The 15,562-nt window shown below is 36.4% G+C and overlaps 1 protein-coding gene and 1 pseudogene across 2 annotated transcripts in view; both read left to right on the plus strand.

The window, feature by feature from the left end:
* The window catches only part of MTMR2 (myotubularin related protein 2), a 124,902-nt gene that overhangs the window by 73,091 nt on the left and 36,249 nt on the right, over positions 1–15,562 (plus strand). For both annotated transcript variants that reach the window (XM_036744466.1, XM_036744467.1), the window contains 5 exons: positions 4,238–4,313; positions 7,565–7,659; positions 7,790–7,900; positions 11,087–11,188; positions 12,491–12,574. In XM_036744466.1, the coding sequence (XP_036600361.1) occupies positions 4,238–4,313; positions 7,565–7,659; positions 7,790–7,900; positions 11,087–11,188; positions 12,491–12,574 (468 nt within the window). The remainder of the gene's footprint in view (positions 1–4,237; positions 4,314–7,564; positions 7,660–7,789; positions 7,901–11,086; positions 11,189–12,490; positions 12,575–15,562) is intronic.
* LOC118839915 lies at positions 5,389–5,838 on the plus strand (annotated as a pseudogene).

Below are 15,562 nucleotides of genomic sequence, written 5' to 3' on the forward strand. Positions count from 1 at the left end.
CATACTGTCATCAACCAATGTGGAAGCCGTTGACCATATACCTTAGGTTGAAGCCAATCCCTCTCTAGCTAAACTTCCAACTAAACAAGAGATTTTCAATGCCATTAGGTTCTTGTCATGTGGCAAAGCACCTGGAGCTGATTCTGTTCTGGCAGAGATTTACAAAGCAAGGGATCTACTGTTCATACAAAAACTGACTGAAATCTTCTGAGTTACATAGCAAGAAGAGTTTTTCCCCCAGCAGTTCAAGGATGTCTCCATTATCCCTTTCTATAAAGAAAAAGGAAATAGGTTGTCTCGTGACAATCACAGCAGGGTCTCTCTCTTAGTCATTGCTGGCAAGATTCTTGCCAGAGTCCTCCTTAATTGGCTGATCCTTTAACATGGAAGATGGTCATCTACCTGAGAGCCAGTGTGGTTTCAGGAAGGGCCAAGGAATGGTTGGTATGGTGTTTGCTGCTTAACAACTTGAGGAGAAATACCAGGAACAGAACAGAGGTCTGTTCACGTTTGCCAATCTGACCAGGGCCTTTGATACTGTCACAGAAGATCATGGCAAAATTTGGTTGCCTGGAGAAGTTCATCAGCATAATACGCTAGTTCCATGATGGCAAGCTTGCACGAGTTCTGGATAATGACAATGCTGTTGCACTTACCCAGTCATCAGTGGAGTGAAGCAGGGCAGTATGCTTGCTCCTGTGCTTTTTAGCATGTTGTTTTCAGCAGTGTTGACTGATTGAGGATAAAACAGCATCAAGATCAGCTGCTGCACTGACAGTAAATTATTTAGCTTGAAAAGTCTACAAGCTAAGACTATAAAGTGGAGGGAAAGTTGGTACATGACTTTTTCCTTGTGGATGGTTGTGCACTCAATGCAGCCTCTGAAGCTAAAATACAATAGACTATGGATCTATTCTCTACTGCTTATGCTAATTTTGGCCCAACAGTCAATACCAAGAAAACAGAGGTTCTTCATCAGCCAGTACTGCACCAGCCATATGTGGAACCATCAGTTACAGCAAGTGGAGAAATTTTGATTGCTGTGGACAAGTTTACTTGCCTTGGCAGTGTACTTTCCAGGGATGTACGTATAGATGATGAGGTTGATACATGCATTGCCAGAGCTAGCTCAGTGTTCGAGAGGCTCTGAAAATATGGGAGAGAAGAGATATTAGACTGTCTGCCAAACTGAAGGTCTACAGAGCTGTTGTGCTGACTTCATTGTTGTATGCCTGTGAAACCTGAACATTATACTGAATCACTTCTATCTGAATTGTCTTAGGGAGATTCTGAAGGTCTCTTGGCATGATAAAGTTCCAGACATAGGTCCTTTCTCAAGCTGAACTGCCAAGCGCTCAAACTCTACTGCAGAGAGGACAGCTTTGATGGGCTGGCCATGTTGCTCAAATGCCAAATATATGTTTGAATAACTTACACAAGGCAAGCACTCACACAGAGGTCAGAAGAAGTAATACAAGGACACTCTCAAAGCCTCTCTGAAAAACTTTAGAATCGATTATGAGACATGGGAGATCCTGACACAGGACAGCTCAGAATGGTGTACTCACATCAAAGAAGGTGCTGTGCTCTATGAGCAAAGCAGAATTGAAGTAGATCAAAAGAAACATGAGATGCACAAACTTAGATATATCTCCACTTCAGATGTTCATATAGACTATTTGTGCCCAATCTATGGTAGAGCATTCTGAGCTTGTATTGGTCTGATCAGCCATAGTCAGACACATTGTATCTTGACCCTGACATCATGATTTCATTTTGGTCTTCTTTGAGTATGAAGGACAATAACCAACCAACTGACCTTGCTGTTCCATAAACAAGATACCTCATTTCTTGTCTCTGGGCATTCTCTCTGCATTTCCCACGTGCTTGGAATGCTCTCCTCCCTCAGCTCCATCTGCAACTTCCCTAGCTTCCTTTAGGTCCCAACTAAGATCCCACCTTCTATAGGAATCCTTCCCCAACCCCTCTTAATTCTAATGCTTTCCTCTATTAATAATTTCCTGATTATCTTGTATATATTTGTTTGCACGTTGTCTCTCCTGTTAAATTATAAGCTCCCTGGGGGCAGGGTGTGTCTTTTGCCTCTTTCTACATCCTCAACATTTAGAACAGTGCCTGGAACTTAGTAGATGTTTAATAAATTTTAATTAATTGATTGGTCTTTCTGACTTAAGTCTGGTACACCATAGTGCTTCCCATATTTTTTGATTATTTGGTTATTACTTAACTATTTTCACTATCGATTTTTGAATCTAAGTATAAGAGTTTACATTTAACCTTGTTAAACTTTATTTTCTTAGATTCAAGCCATTGTTGAGATCTTTTTGGATTTGTATTTTGTCGTAAAATATGTTTAACATCTTTCTCAGCTTTAGATCCTCCTCTCTTGCATGGATTGTTGTAGTAACCTCCTAGTTGGTCTCTTTGCTTCCAGACCTCCTCCTCTGTAATTCATCCTCCATGCAGATGCCAAATTGTTTTTCTTTATGCCTAGGTCTGACTAGGTCTCTACTCTGTTAAGGAAGTGCCAGTGGTTGTCAGCAATCTTTAGGCTTAAATATAACATCCTTTTCAGCAGTTAAAGCTCTTTATAATTTGACTCCAGATACCTTTTTTAGGCTTATTACACATTACTGTGTTTCACACACTCTGTATTCTAGCCAGATAGGCACATTTTTACTCTTATGTACATGATATTTACATTTTACGTGACATTGACATTTACAGCACATGACATTTTATTTCCCTCCTTTGTTGCACAGCTGTACCCCTCCTCCCTTCATACTAGGAACATTCCATCCTCACCTCCACTTTTAGCATGTTTTGCTTCCTTTTAAGACTCACTTTAAGTGCTCTCATATGGGACCAATACTGATTTTTCCCTTTACTAGCACTCCTCCCCCAGTTACTTTGCATTTACTTTGTACATGCTTTATATTTATATATATCTGTGTTCAAGTTGTTCCTTCCCAATACAAAGTAAATTCCTAGAAGGCAGGGATTATTTCTTTTTTGTCATTCTGTCCTCAGTGCCTTCTCTTAGTTTTGTATAAATCTAACAGAAATATAAACCAAAGGGAAAACATTGAACTGAACAAAATGCTAGAGAAACTAGAGTGAAAAATGCTTATGGAATCTTCTAAATGAGATTGCTAAAGAATATGTGTATTTCTTAGCACTACATGGAACTTTTGCAAAAACTGACCATGCACTAGGGTAAAGAGACATTGCACACCAGTATAAAAAGAGCAGTAAACACATACTTTGCCGACTATAATACAATAAAAATAGTAATCCGTTCAGAAATCACAAATAAAAGGCAGAGACCCAAATGGAAACTTTACAATGAAATTCTAAATAATGAATGGGTCAAATTAAATATCGTAGAGACAGTAATTATGTGAAAGAAACTGAAATGATGAAGCAGTATATCAGAATTTCTGGTATATTTCCCTTCAGGGAAAAATCATATCCCTGCAAATATACATTAACAAAATAGGATGAGAGGATTAACTGAATATGCATTTTTAAAAATTGGAAAGCCAACAAGTAAAAAGCCTAAAACAAACAAACAAATGAAATATTAAAAATCAGAGGAGAAATGCATAAAGTGGAAATCAAAAAACTATGGAAATGATAAAACTAAAAGCTAGTTCTTTCAGAAGACAGAAAATTGAAAAATTTTAGCTAATTTGATTAAAAAGAAGAAAGCAGAAAATCCAGTCATCAAAACAGCAGATGAACAAGGTGAAATCACAGCAAAACCAGGAGAAATAAAAAGAATTCTGTGTGTGTGTGTGTATACATACACATGTATGTATGTGCTTATGCATATGTACACATGTATATTATATACATATATACATGTATGTATATGTGGGTATATAAACACACACACACACACATATATATATATATGTATAGTTATATGTTAATAAAACTGAAAACACAAAAGAGGAATATCTTAAATTAAAATATCTCAAATAGCAGAAGACCAAATAGAAATCTTACACAATCCAGTCTTAGAGTGGGAAATAGAACTAGCTGTAAAGGAACTCTGAAAGAAAAGGAGGGGAAGGAGAACAAATAAGCAAAAAAACTTCAGGTCCTTAGGGTTCCCAGGAAAATTCTGTCAAACTTTTAAATATTTCTAAGCACCAACATTTCTTGTCTCTCTCCACCCCCCCCCCCCCGCCTCCCTTTTTTTTTGATCCAGGTCCTGAGGGAGACTAACAAATTAGCAGAAATGGAAGAACCACCTTTGCTTCCAGGAGAAAATATTAAAGACATGGGTATGTAAAGGTGGCTTTTATGTAATTTTACTTTTTCTTTTTGATTGGTGAACATATAATACTTTAAGTTTTGCAAAACACTTTATATATATTATTTATATCTTCAGAACACAGAGAATGACTCCACTGTCACAGAAATACCACAATTAACTAACTTTAGTATTCTCAACTTATTAATATGTCCAGTGAGCCCATATTTGATCTATCCATATTTTTCATATTAAGACTCAGAAGATATATAAGCTGTGTTATGCTTTTCCCCCCGCTCTACTTTGTTTTGCTTTCTTTAAAGATAGCCAGAATTTCTGACATGATTGATATCTGAAGGGCCATTGCTAAAATCCTGACCAAAATGGTGGGTTCTAAGTTTGCACTAAGGTACTAAATGTTGGGTTGCTTAGATAATATAAAAACCCTGGATTATCACTGTCTTTTACTACTCTTTTCTCATTTATGCCCTTCCTTTGTTTTCTTTCCTCAGAAAATTGCTTTAGTTAATTTCTTAGAAGAAAACTTTTTCTCTCCATTTTTTTACATAATGGCTGTAATTCGGTGTTTTCCTTCCATCCTTTATTAAGGAACATTCGCTTTATATCTCTGACTGGAAAATGAGATCTGAACCACCATTCTACTCCAATACTTTTACTTTAATTGTTATATCTGTTCTGGGTAATCCTGTAAAATAGCTTTGGTATTAGGGGGAAAATGAAGTTTTTCTTAGCCTTCAGCTGAAGAAGAACCATACATGATATATTCATTATAATTTTTTAAAAGCATTTATTAAATTGCCTAATTCTGCATGGATCTGTAGTAACAGGAGGAAAAGAAAATCAAAGAGAGGTAGTATAGGAAGTATGGATTTCCTTAGGAGACCTTCTAGTATGTAACTGCTGTGTAGATCAGATTTGCACATGATAAAACTGGGATCCAAGAAGATGCCAAGGAGTGTTGAGGGGGATAGCCTCAGTGGCAGCCATCTTTGTGTTTGTATAGCTCTCTGGCGCTGGGGCCGCCTCTTGCTCTCTGAGCTGAAGCTGAAAGAGAAGGGGGGTGTGTAAGGAGAAGTTCTCAGAACATGGCTCCTATCAAGCAAACAGCCCTTAAATTGACCTGCGGTAAAGCCCCCAGGAAGCAGCTTGCTACAAAAGCCACTCGCAAAAGTATGCCCTCTACTGGAGGGGTCAAGAAACTGCCTCACTATGGGCTAGGTTCTGTGGCTGTCAGTAAAAATCCGACATTATCAGAAGTCCACCAGACTTCTGACTTACAAACTTCTCTTCCAGTGTCTGGTGCGTGAAATTGCTCAGGACTTCAAAACAGATCTGCACTTACAGAGTGCAGCAATTGGTGCTTTGTGGGAGGCAAATGAAGCTTATCTGGTTGGCCTGTTTGAGGATACCAACCCATGTGTTATCCACACCAAATGTGTCACAATCATGCCAAAAGATACCAGCTAGCACGGCCGGCATATGGGGACAATATGTTTAAACTCCACAATGATGGGAAACATTCTTCATTCTCATAACAGAAAAAAAATCTCTTCTTACTTTTATTGGTAGTTCTTAATGTTGAATCTTTTTTTCCCATGAAGTCAAAAGGTACCTAAGTATATAATTGTGAATGGAAAAGTAGGGGACAGAATCAGCTATTGGCAAGTTTTTTTCCATTTTCATTTGTTTGTGAATTTTGAATATAAATGTGAGGACATAAAGCATTAATGCAGTCAAAAAATTGCTTCCATGAACAAGTTTCAATGATTCAGCTTTATAACAATTATAAATAAACCTGTTAAATTTCTTCTGGACAATGCCAGCTTTTGGATTTTTTTTAAAAAGCAAATTTCTTATTGACAGCAACTAAATGGTATGTGTAGCATTTTTATCATATAGTAGATTCCATCCATTCACTATAATTTTCTGAGTTGTCCTGTGTGCAAGTATATATTTTAAATGTTGTCTGTCTTCTGTGCTATTCCTGTAAGTTTGCTATTAAAATACATTAAACTAAAAAAAAAGATGTCAAAAAGCTGGAATTATGGGTTAAACAAAGAGGATCAAATCTATAAGCAATAAATAAAATCACATACTTGGTTTTTTTAAATAAACCAAAAGGTATACATGGCTACATAGCAATTCATATAAGTGAGACTTTGGATTTTCTTGCCTCTTTTCTTCATCTTTCCCCAAATCTGTGATTTCTTAAAAATTACTGACAGATTGTTCAAGAGTCATACCTGTGAATTCTTTCATTCTCTTAAGGTGTACACTAAGTAACTTGAGCTCCCTGAGGCTAGGTACTCATTTTCTTACTCATCTGGAGTCTTCCTGCTAGCCATTTTTGTTCTATCCTTTCCAGCCCAATGATCATTCTACTTGGTGGAGAAAGCAGAAGTAAAAAAGTGGACTCTAAATTCAGTGTAAACCAACTGTGTGATGTAGTAAAGATGTGATTCCTTTTCACTGACACAAATTGGATTTCCTTTAAAACCATGGCCTTTTGACATTTAGTAATGGTTGTCCTTGAGAGAGCACAGACCATTGCCAGACATTACCGGCTTGGTAAGAACTATTGGAGCTTGAGTTCTGTTGCCATAGCTTTTGAGAACCTAAAGTAATGTCCTTGCTAAGATTGGGCTTCAGAGTATGACTATTAATATTATTATCACTTGCAAATAAAACTTTGCATTTCACATAGTGTTTTCAGAGAACTTTCATAGACCTGTCTCAGTTGATACTCACACCTCTGGGAACCCTTTTCATTTTACCTAAGAGGAAATAAAGCTCATAGTGATTTGTGACTTTGACCGGGGTTTTATATCAAATAAATGGCAAAGCTGAGGCTACAAGACTAGGAGGACTCAAAATAGTTATCTTCAGATGTTTGAAGGTTGCCATATCCATAAAGAAGGATGTTACTTGTTTAGTTTAGCAACTAGGATCAATGAATAGAAATAAAATTCTTATTCAATATAAAAATAATATTCTAACAATAGAACAATCTACCCTGTTTAGCAGTGATGTAGCACAGACTAGATAATCACTTGTCAGAGGTGTTGTAGAAGAGATTGCATGAGTGGAAGGCTGGGCCATATGGAGTCTTAAGATTTTTTGGCTGGTAAGAAAGGTTCTGAGTGAAAGACCTTTGAGCTTTAAGAATAACAAAGTCTCATTAAGTTATATCCATGAACCACTAAGAATGAATATTTTAGAAGTGCTATGTGATCATAACCTGTGAATTCTTTTCATTTTCAGCCAAAGATGTTACTTATATATGTCCATTCACTGGGGCTGTACGAGGAACTTTGACTGTTACAAATTACCGGTTATATTTCAAAAGCATGGAAAGGGTAAGGCTTATATAATAAGATCCTGATTATGTTCCTGATATTTCTAATTAAGATTATTTTACTATGCAGTGAATTTGTTTTTTTCCTCTTAGTTTTAGTGAATAATGCCTTTTCTCCCTCCAACCCCCAGGATCCTCCATTTGTTTTAGATGCTTCACTTGGTGTGATCAGTAGAGTGGAAAAAATTGGTGGTGCTTCTAGTCGAGGTGAAAATTCTTATGGACTAGAAACTGTGTGCAAGGCAAGTTTACTTATTTCTTCATTTTGACTTGAATTTTTTTCTTGAAAGAAGTATTTAATTTTTTTCCCAGAAAACAATGAAGTTCATATTAGAAATAAAGCTATATAATAATATTAATTAACTTCAGGAGTGGTGCAGATAAAATTTGATAAGCTGTAGATAGGAACTTAGATGCATATAAACTTAATTCATTTAATATTTATTAAGTATCTATAATATACATGATAGTTTTTGAAGAACTATATCCATAACCATAATTTGGTAAAAACAAAGTATACAAAAAAAGAAGCAGCAAAGGAAACAGTTCTCATTTCGATATTTACATTTTAATCATTCACATTTTTTTTGTATCAAAAACCATTAGTTGGGTTTTTTTCTACTGAAATTTTGAAGTCTAATTAGATATATTGGCAAAAATGAAAAAGTTACTTCTCATTCTTCACTTTTTTTTCCCTCATAAACAGCGGTAGAAAAATAGGATATAATTCTTTCATTGAGTTGTAGCTATGCTAATATGCAGTTGTATTTCTAAAATAGGCTAAAATTTAGATGCATTCTTCAGGTTTGAGTCACATATTAATCTGTATTTTTTGCCTTTCATTGTTTGAAACGGTCTCAATCCTGTCCCTCTAGTCTCATGACTTTTATGTCTTTATTTGGAGGGGTACCCTGCCAATGTATAGAAAGGAGGCTTATGGTTAGTGTTCTTTCTGGTGTCTACCTTAGTAATTTTTTTGAGAAGTGTTAAAATTCCTGAGAGTCTGATAGCTTTTTATGGCTTTCCAGTGAAGTGCTCTTTTATTTTGTTAGGTGTTAAGTAGAACTTTTTGGTTCCTTAGTAGTCTTTATATGGTCTAAAATGAGCCATGCTTTTAAGAGCTTTGAAAGAGTGAAGGGGACAAATGCTGCCTTATTTCTTATTTTTCAAAATGCTTTTCACTATAATCTCAACTACCACCATCACTAGTTTGTTGTACTTCTAATAAGGTTAATGAAATAGTTCTAAATTTCTTTGTTTATTATAAGAACATTTATTGAAAAAAGAACAAAAGAACAGGAACAGGCCCAGGTTCATATCTGGAGTTATCCTAGATTCTTCCTTGTCCCCTTTCCCTTGTCCACAAAATCTGTTGCATCCTTCCTCTCCACCCCACGTAACCACCCTTATTTAGTGCCTCATCACTTCTCATCTGTAATATTCTAAAAACCTTCCTTTTTGGGCTCACTCCTTTTAGTTCCTACCCATTCCAGTCTCCTCCAAAATAGCTGGCAAAATGATTTTTTTACAGCACAATTCTGACCATGCCCTTCTTACAGTGTAGCCTGACCACGTTCCCTACTCAAGGATCTCCACTGTTTCCCTATTGTCTTTACAATAAAACACAAACTCCTCATTTTGGTATCTGACGATCTTGTCCCAAGTCTGGATCTAATCTACTTTTTTATTCTTGTTTCATATTTTCTATACTTTAGCCAAATTAGACTATTAGCTCATCCTTGAACGTGGTATTCCCTCTCCCTACCATAGCAAGGGTACTTGAATGCCCCCATCCCCATCCCAGTGTTACCTCTCAGAATTCCTTTCTTTTGTGCTCAGGGAGGTATGGAACAAGCATTTATTAAATGCCTACTATATGCCAATACTAAGCACTTTACAAATATTATCTCATTTGATCCTCACAACAACCCTGGAAGGTAGGTGTTGTTATCATCTCCATGTTATAGTTGAGGAAAGTGAGGCAGACAGTGATTAAATGAATTGCCCAAGGTTTCATAGCTAGCAAATGTCTGAGACTCTAGGCCCAGTTGTTTGGCCATTGTGGCACTGGCTCAGGTACTATCTTCTCATAAATCCTTTTCTGATTCCCCTGGATTATTAATGGTCTGGCCCTCTTCAGGTATGTTTTTCCTTGTCTGTGTACATGTTGCATCCCCCAGTATAAAAATGCAGATGTTTTGAGGGTATAGATGGTTTCATTTTTGTCAGCACTTAGCTCAGGGTCTTAAACATAGTTGGTCACTTAATAAATACTTGTTGAAGTTTCCTTGGACAACTTTTTAAAGAGGTCTTACCCTAATTCCTGAAGAGTTCTTTAAATTCTTGGAAGGCAAAGTTGTAACTTTTGTGTTTAATGGTTTTTATATTTAGTGCGAGTTGCTATTTTAGATCTAATTTATGTTGCAGTCAAGTTGTATTTTTAATATGCTGCATATACACTTTATTATATTTTGAATCTTTTTGGTGTAATTAGTCATTGCAGAGAAACAGCATGGTAGTTATTAGAACACTGGACTTCTAGTCAGGAAGAACTGAAATCAAAATCTGCCTCAAACACTTAGCAGATTGTGGCCCAGGCTAGTCACTTAACCTCTTTCAGATGATTTGTACTCATTTGTAAAATAGGGATAATAACACCGACCTCATAGAGTTGTTCTGAAGATTAAACAAGTTAATGTATGTAAAGCGCTGTATAAATGTTAGCTATCTTATTTTAAGTTACAGAGCAGGTATCAGGCTATTAGCGGAGGGGATTCTGTACTGAGAGCTCCCTATACTGATGACATCGTAGATGCAGTGCTGCCATCCCCTCCCCCCCAAGTCCCTCAAACCTTACATATTAGGATATTTGTATAAAATAATACAACTCTGGATAATCTGGTCTTGAAGTTGTGGTTAGTTATTTATTAGCTGGAAGCATATTCAAGACTTGACCATAAACCAAGGCACAAGCTTTGGTTTGAGCAAAAAATGCTTTCTTAAGGACGATAGTTTGAGGTGATTCCAAAACTTTGGGCCTTGCCTGACTTTATCCTTGATCTCACCTTTGTTCCAAAAATAGTATTGCCACCTGCAACTGAAAAACTTTCTATTTTTAGCATTAGATGGTTATAGAATTGATGAAATAGAGACCCATGAACAGCAGCAATTTCCCCTAGTCAATCAGAAGGATGCCAAGTGAAAAGAAAATACAGTGAAAATGAGTACCAGGGAGAATGTAATGGACAAGAGAAGTTAAAAGAATTAATTGGAAGAGACTCATGAGGAAGCTGTTCCCATAGGGGAAGCATAATGGGAAAAAGCAAAAAAAAACCACATGATTTTGTTATGTGTCATTTAGGATACTAGGCTTCAGTTTGGGTCATAAAGCTTTTGTTGATTGATTTTAGTTCCTAAATCTTTTCTAGGATATTCGGAATTTACGGTTTGCTCATAAACCAGAGGGACGAACTAGAAGATCCATATTTGAGAATCTAATGAAATATGCATTTCCTGTGTCCAATAACTTGGTAAGATGTTTCTTCTGCCACAGACATTCATATAGTAATTACTTTAAGGGTTTGTGATTTCATTTTTATGGCTTTTACTGGCATACTACAAATAGCTAACAGACTTTCACTCAACTACTGCTTTCTTCAAGACTACTAACAATCTCTTGATTGCTAAATGTGATGGAGTTTTTTCAGTCCTTATCCTTCTTAACCTCTACAGCATTTGATATCATTGATCCCGTCTTCTTCCTGAAACCTTCTCTCCCCTGGGTTGTTTTGTTTTGTTTGTTTGTTTTGGACTCCTACTACCTTTTTGGCTCTTCAGTCTTAGATGCCTTTGCATCATCAGTATCCCTTCCCATTAACTTTAGGAAATCACCAAAGCTCTGTTCCGAGTCCTCTTCTTTCTCCATACTGTCTTTCAGAGATCCCATCATCTACCATGAGTTCATCACTATACACATGGCTCCCAAAAGCTGCATATCCAGCTTAGTTTCAGACTCAGCATGTTCAAAACAAAACTTTTATTCACCCAAACCAAAATCTTTTCCTTTCTTCCCTGTTTTTTATCAAGGACACCCCAATATTTGCATCTATTCCATTCTCAACCTTGGAGTGGCCAATCTCATGAGGAGCCCTCCAAACTTTAGGTGGGTCAGTCTTCAGGTAAGGGGTAGATAGCCCCTCTCCAGGTCTTCACTTGAAGCTTTTTCAGCCTTGTGATTTAACAGGCAGACCCTTCCAATATCCAGTTTTACTTCCACCATAGGATGTAACATCAGGGTGGAACTTGAGTAAGGATTTTTTTTTTCTGAGAAAAAAATAGAAAACTCTCTTTAGAGTGTTTTTGACATGAAAAGTAATGTGCATGTTCTTATATACAGTTAAAGTAGAGCTTACTTTATCAAAATGTTTGGTGGTATCATAACACTTTGGTTTTCGTGCTTTAAAAATGAGAAATTAGTATCCATTTACATATTTTCTGGTAGAATGTTTATATTAAACATATAACCTACTTAAATTTCTAATATGTATGATATATATTAATTAATTTTGAAAAAATGCCTTTTTACATACTTTTTATTACTTAAACAAAGATATAATGAAATATTTTACAAACCTTTTGTCTCTGTAATTCAGCAAGAGGTATTGAAATGAGACATATGCCCAAGTGCTTTTGGGTAGACTCATTATATATTTCTTACCAGGTGTATTGAGAGTCATGATAAAATGAAACAGATTTCTCATTGGTGCAGTTAAGTTATAACAAGATAAATGGTAAATCTTTATAAACAACTTACTGTTATTACTCTTTTGTAGCCTCTCTTTGCATTTGAATATAAAGAGGTATTTTCAGAAAATGGATGGAAGTTGTATGACCCTCTTTTGGAATACCGAAGGCAGGTAAGCTCTTCCCTTCTTTGAACTTGATTAGGAGAATAAAAATTCTTCATTCAACTAATAACTAATAACTTTGGGCCGTTATTTAGGCCCATCGAGACATTTTTATCTGCTTTTCTAGATTGTGTTAAAGATCTTCTGTGAATCTTTGTTGACCTAAGCAAAGTTTTAAGACAAATCTTATTTTTTCAAGAATATTGAACAGTTTTTAGGCTAAAAGAAGTGAAGTTGATTTTGGCATTCAGTGTTGGTCACTCAGATTATTTTGATTCCGTATTTTATATTCTGAGAAATAGTTAGAAAGGTTAGGTTATTTTTAAGTCCACATTAAGTTTAGGGAAAATGATACTTAAAATACAGAGTAGTATTGAGGTAAGGGTGTAAGGGTTATTGATTGATTTGCCTGAGTTGGTTAATCACCCCAGAATGGTTCTATCCCTTTTCTTTCGCCCCAATTCTCTAGTCAGAGGTTCATAAGAGTTGGAAGAGACCTCAGAGGTCATCTTCTCCAGCTCTTTACAGTAATCCCTAAAAGTAGTTATCCAGCCAAGAGGAAGACCTGCCTTGCTGGAGGACTTCACTACCTACTAAGATAGCCCACCTGTTTCAATTTCTGACAGTTCTGATAATTAGGAAATTACTCCTTAAATTGAATCCTCTTCTGCCTCTCTTTTACATCTGCATTTTTGACTTAGTTCTGTCTTCTGGCACCAAGCAAAATAACTATTTGTTGATGCAAGAGTGGTATAGTGGACAAAGTATTAGGCTCGGAGTCAGAAAGACCTGAGTATAAATCCTTCCTCTGACACTTCCTTGTTGTGTGATCACGGGCAAGTCATTTAACTTTTCTGAGCTTCAGATCGGCCATGTTTCATTCTCTGGACTTGCCACCATGGTTTAGCCCCTTTCTCCCTCCTCTCTCATGGCCCTTTTTTCCCATTGCTGAGATCTTCCTAGAATTTCCATTTTGAGGAAGGGCCCAGATCAGCCATCCCTCATTCTCAGGATTTTGACAGCGTGTCCGCTTGCAGGTACTTCTTTCCTCTGCCTCCTTTTAGCTTCCTTTTATGTGTTATCTTCCCCTGTTAGAATGGTAAGCTTCTTGAGAGCAAGGACTGTTTTTCTTCTTGTTTATGTTTGTGTCTTGAGTGCTTAGCACAGTGCCTGGCACCTAATACATGGTTAATAAATGCTTGTTGACTTGATTTGTGAATCGCATATATGATGTCAAGTGAGAACTCTCTGAACCAGTGAACAAAAGGAACTGTAGTTAAAAGAATTCAGCAAGTTTAATTTTCTAAGACAACCTAAGACTACCAAATGAAGGTGTCTTCATATAATAATATAATGTCTTCACTTAATAAATGCTTTATTCATTCTTTCCCACATTTCCTTGGATTCTCAATGTACTGTGGAAGAATGTATCACAGATAGTTTTGTATCAACTGTTTTTTCTGTATCACCTTAAAAAAATGCTCCTTTCTAAAAAACATTTTAAGTCTAGCTGACTAAATGTTTTTCAGTTAGTGGATAATCTTTTTGGCGGGTGTGGGGGATGGGAAGCACACTAGTTGGAAGGTGAGTCGATGACACTTTTGAATCACCATCCTTGAAACATGAGGGTGATATGTATCTTTGTTCTATGAACCGGGACTCATCTGTGAGAGTAGGAGTTGAGAAAACAATCCCAGGTAGCTCTTGGGATATGGAGGTGAAGGCACTGGCATCCTGATTAAATCATAAATCTACAAAGATTTCAGTGTATAACAATATGCATTTAATTAGCCAACTAATATTTGTTAAAAGTCTTCCCTCTTAGTTATACATTGTTTTATAAGAAAATAAAAACAATACTTTTTGATCAGTTATCTAAAACTTAAAAAGTTGTTTAAAACTACATTATAGACTCAAAACTCAAAGCGTTTAATACATTAAACTATTGAAAAGCAGTCAAGCTATAAATAAGAGTGTTAGTAAAAATGGAAAATGTAGCTGAGTGCTTTAGTATAGTACTTTTTTAGATTAATGATGCTTATTGTACGAAATACATCGTTACTTGTGGAAAGTTAGTGGGCTAGTAGCTTAAAGATTACCTTAACCAGCAAGGCTATTGTATGTGATTTGGGGATGGAGTAAAGTAGTACTTAATGCTTTTTTTCCCTACTGAAATCCTTTTGAGGCTATTACTTCCTCTTCTTCATGTTGACTGACTTTACAACTCTGATAACAGTAACAACAAAGTGTGCTAAGATTTCCATGATATGAAGAAGGGCAATGATAGGATAGAAACTATACACAGAGAAGGATTCTGACTCTCAAAGCTGTTTCCATGTCTCTCTACTCTGATCCCATTTTCCATAGCTTTGCCAGATTAGCTTCTTTAAAAACTCCAGTATTGGTCATGTCACCTTCCTACTTGAAGACATGCACTGGATCCCTGTTGCTTACCTAATAAAGTCCAAACTCCTTAGCTTGGCGTTTAAGGCCTGGCAGTTTGACTTCATCTTATCTCTTTAGTCTTCTTTTCCATAGCTTTTTTTCAGGGTGTCCTTTGTTCCAGGCAGGACATTCCCTGAGCTTTTCAGGCTTATCCTTCACTCCCCTGGCTCTATTCCTTTGTTTAGAATAACCTTCCCCCTAAGGTCTGTCCAAATCCTTTCCTTCTTTCAAGGCTCAACTTAAGCACTGTTTCCTCCTTGGTACTTTTCTTGATTTCTCTGACTGGAAGCAATCTGTCCCTCCTCTAAACTACCATAGCCCTCTGTATCTCTCTTGGTGCCTTTTCACATTCTTTGTCCTTTTATTTTTATGCTTGTGTTATCTCTCCTGCTAGACCCTAAGCTCCATGTGGGCTGGGACTGTTATCCTTCTTTGTATTGTTTGCACTACTCATTTCTTGAATGAATGTATAGATGGTAGATGATAATAATAATTATGCTTTGTCAGTTTGGTTATGAAATTAATTTCCCATAGTGAATAATTACAAACAGC

This window comes from Trichosurus vulpecula, chromosome 2 (genome assembly GCF_011100635.1).
Source record: "Trichosurus vulpecula isolate mTriVul1 chromosome 2, mTriVul1.pri, whole genome shotgun sequence".
Classification (NCBI taxonomy): domain Eukaryota; kingdom Metazoa; phylum Chordata; class Mammalia; order Diprotodontia; family Phalangeridae; genus Trichosurus; species Trichosurus vulpecula.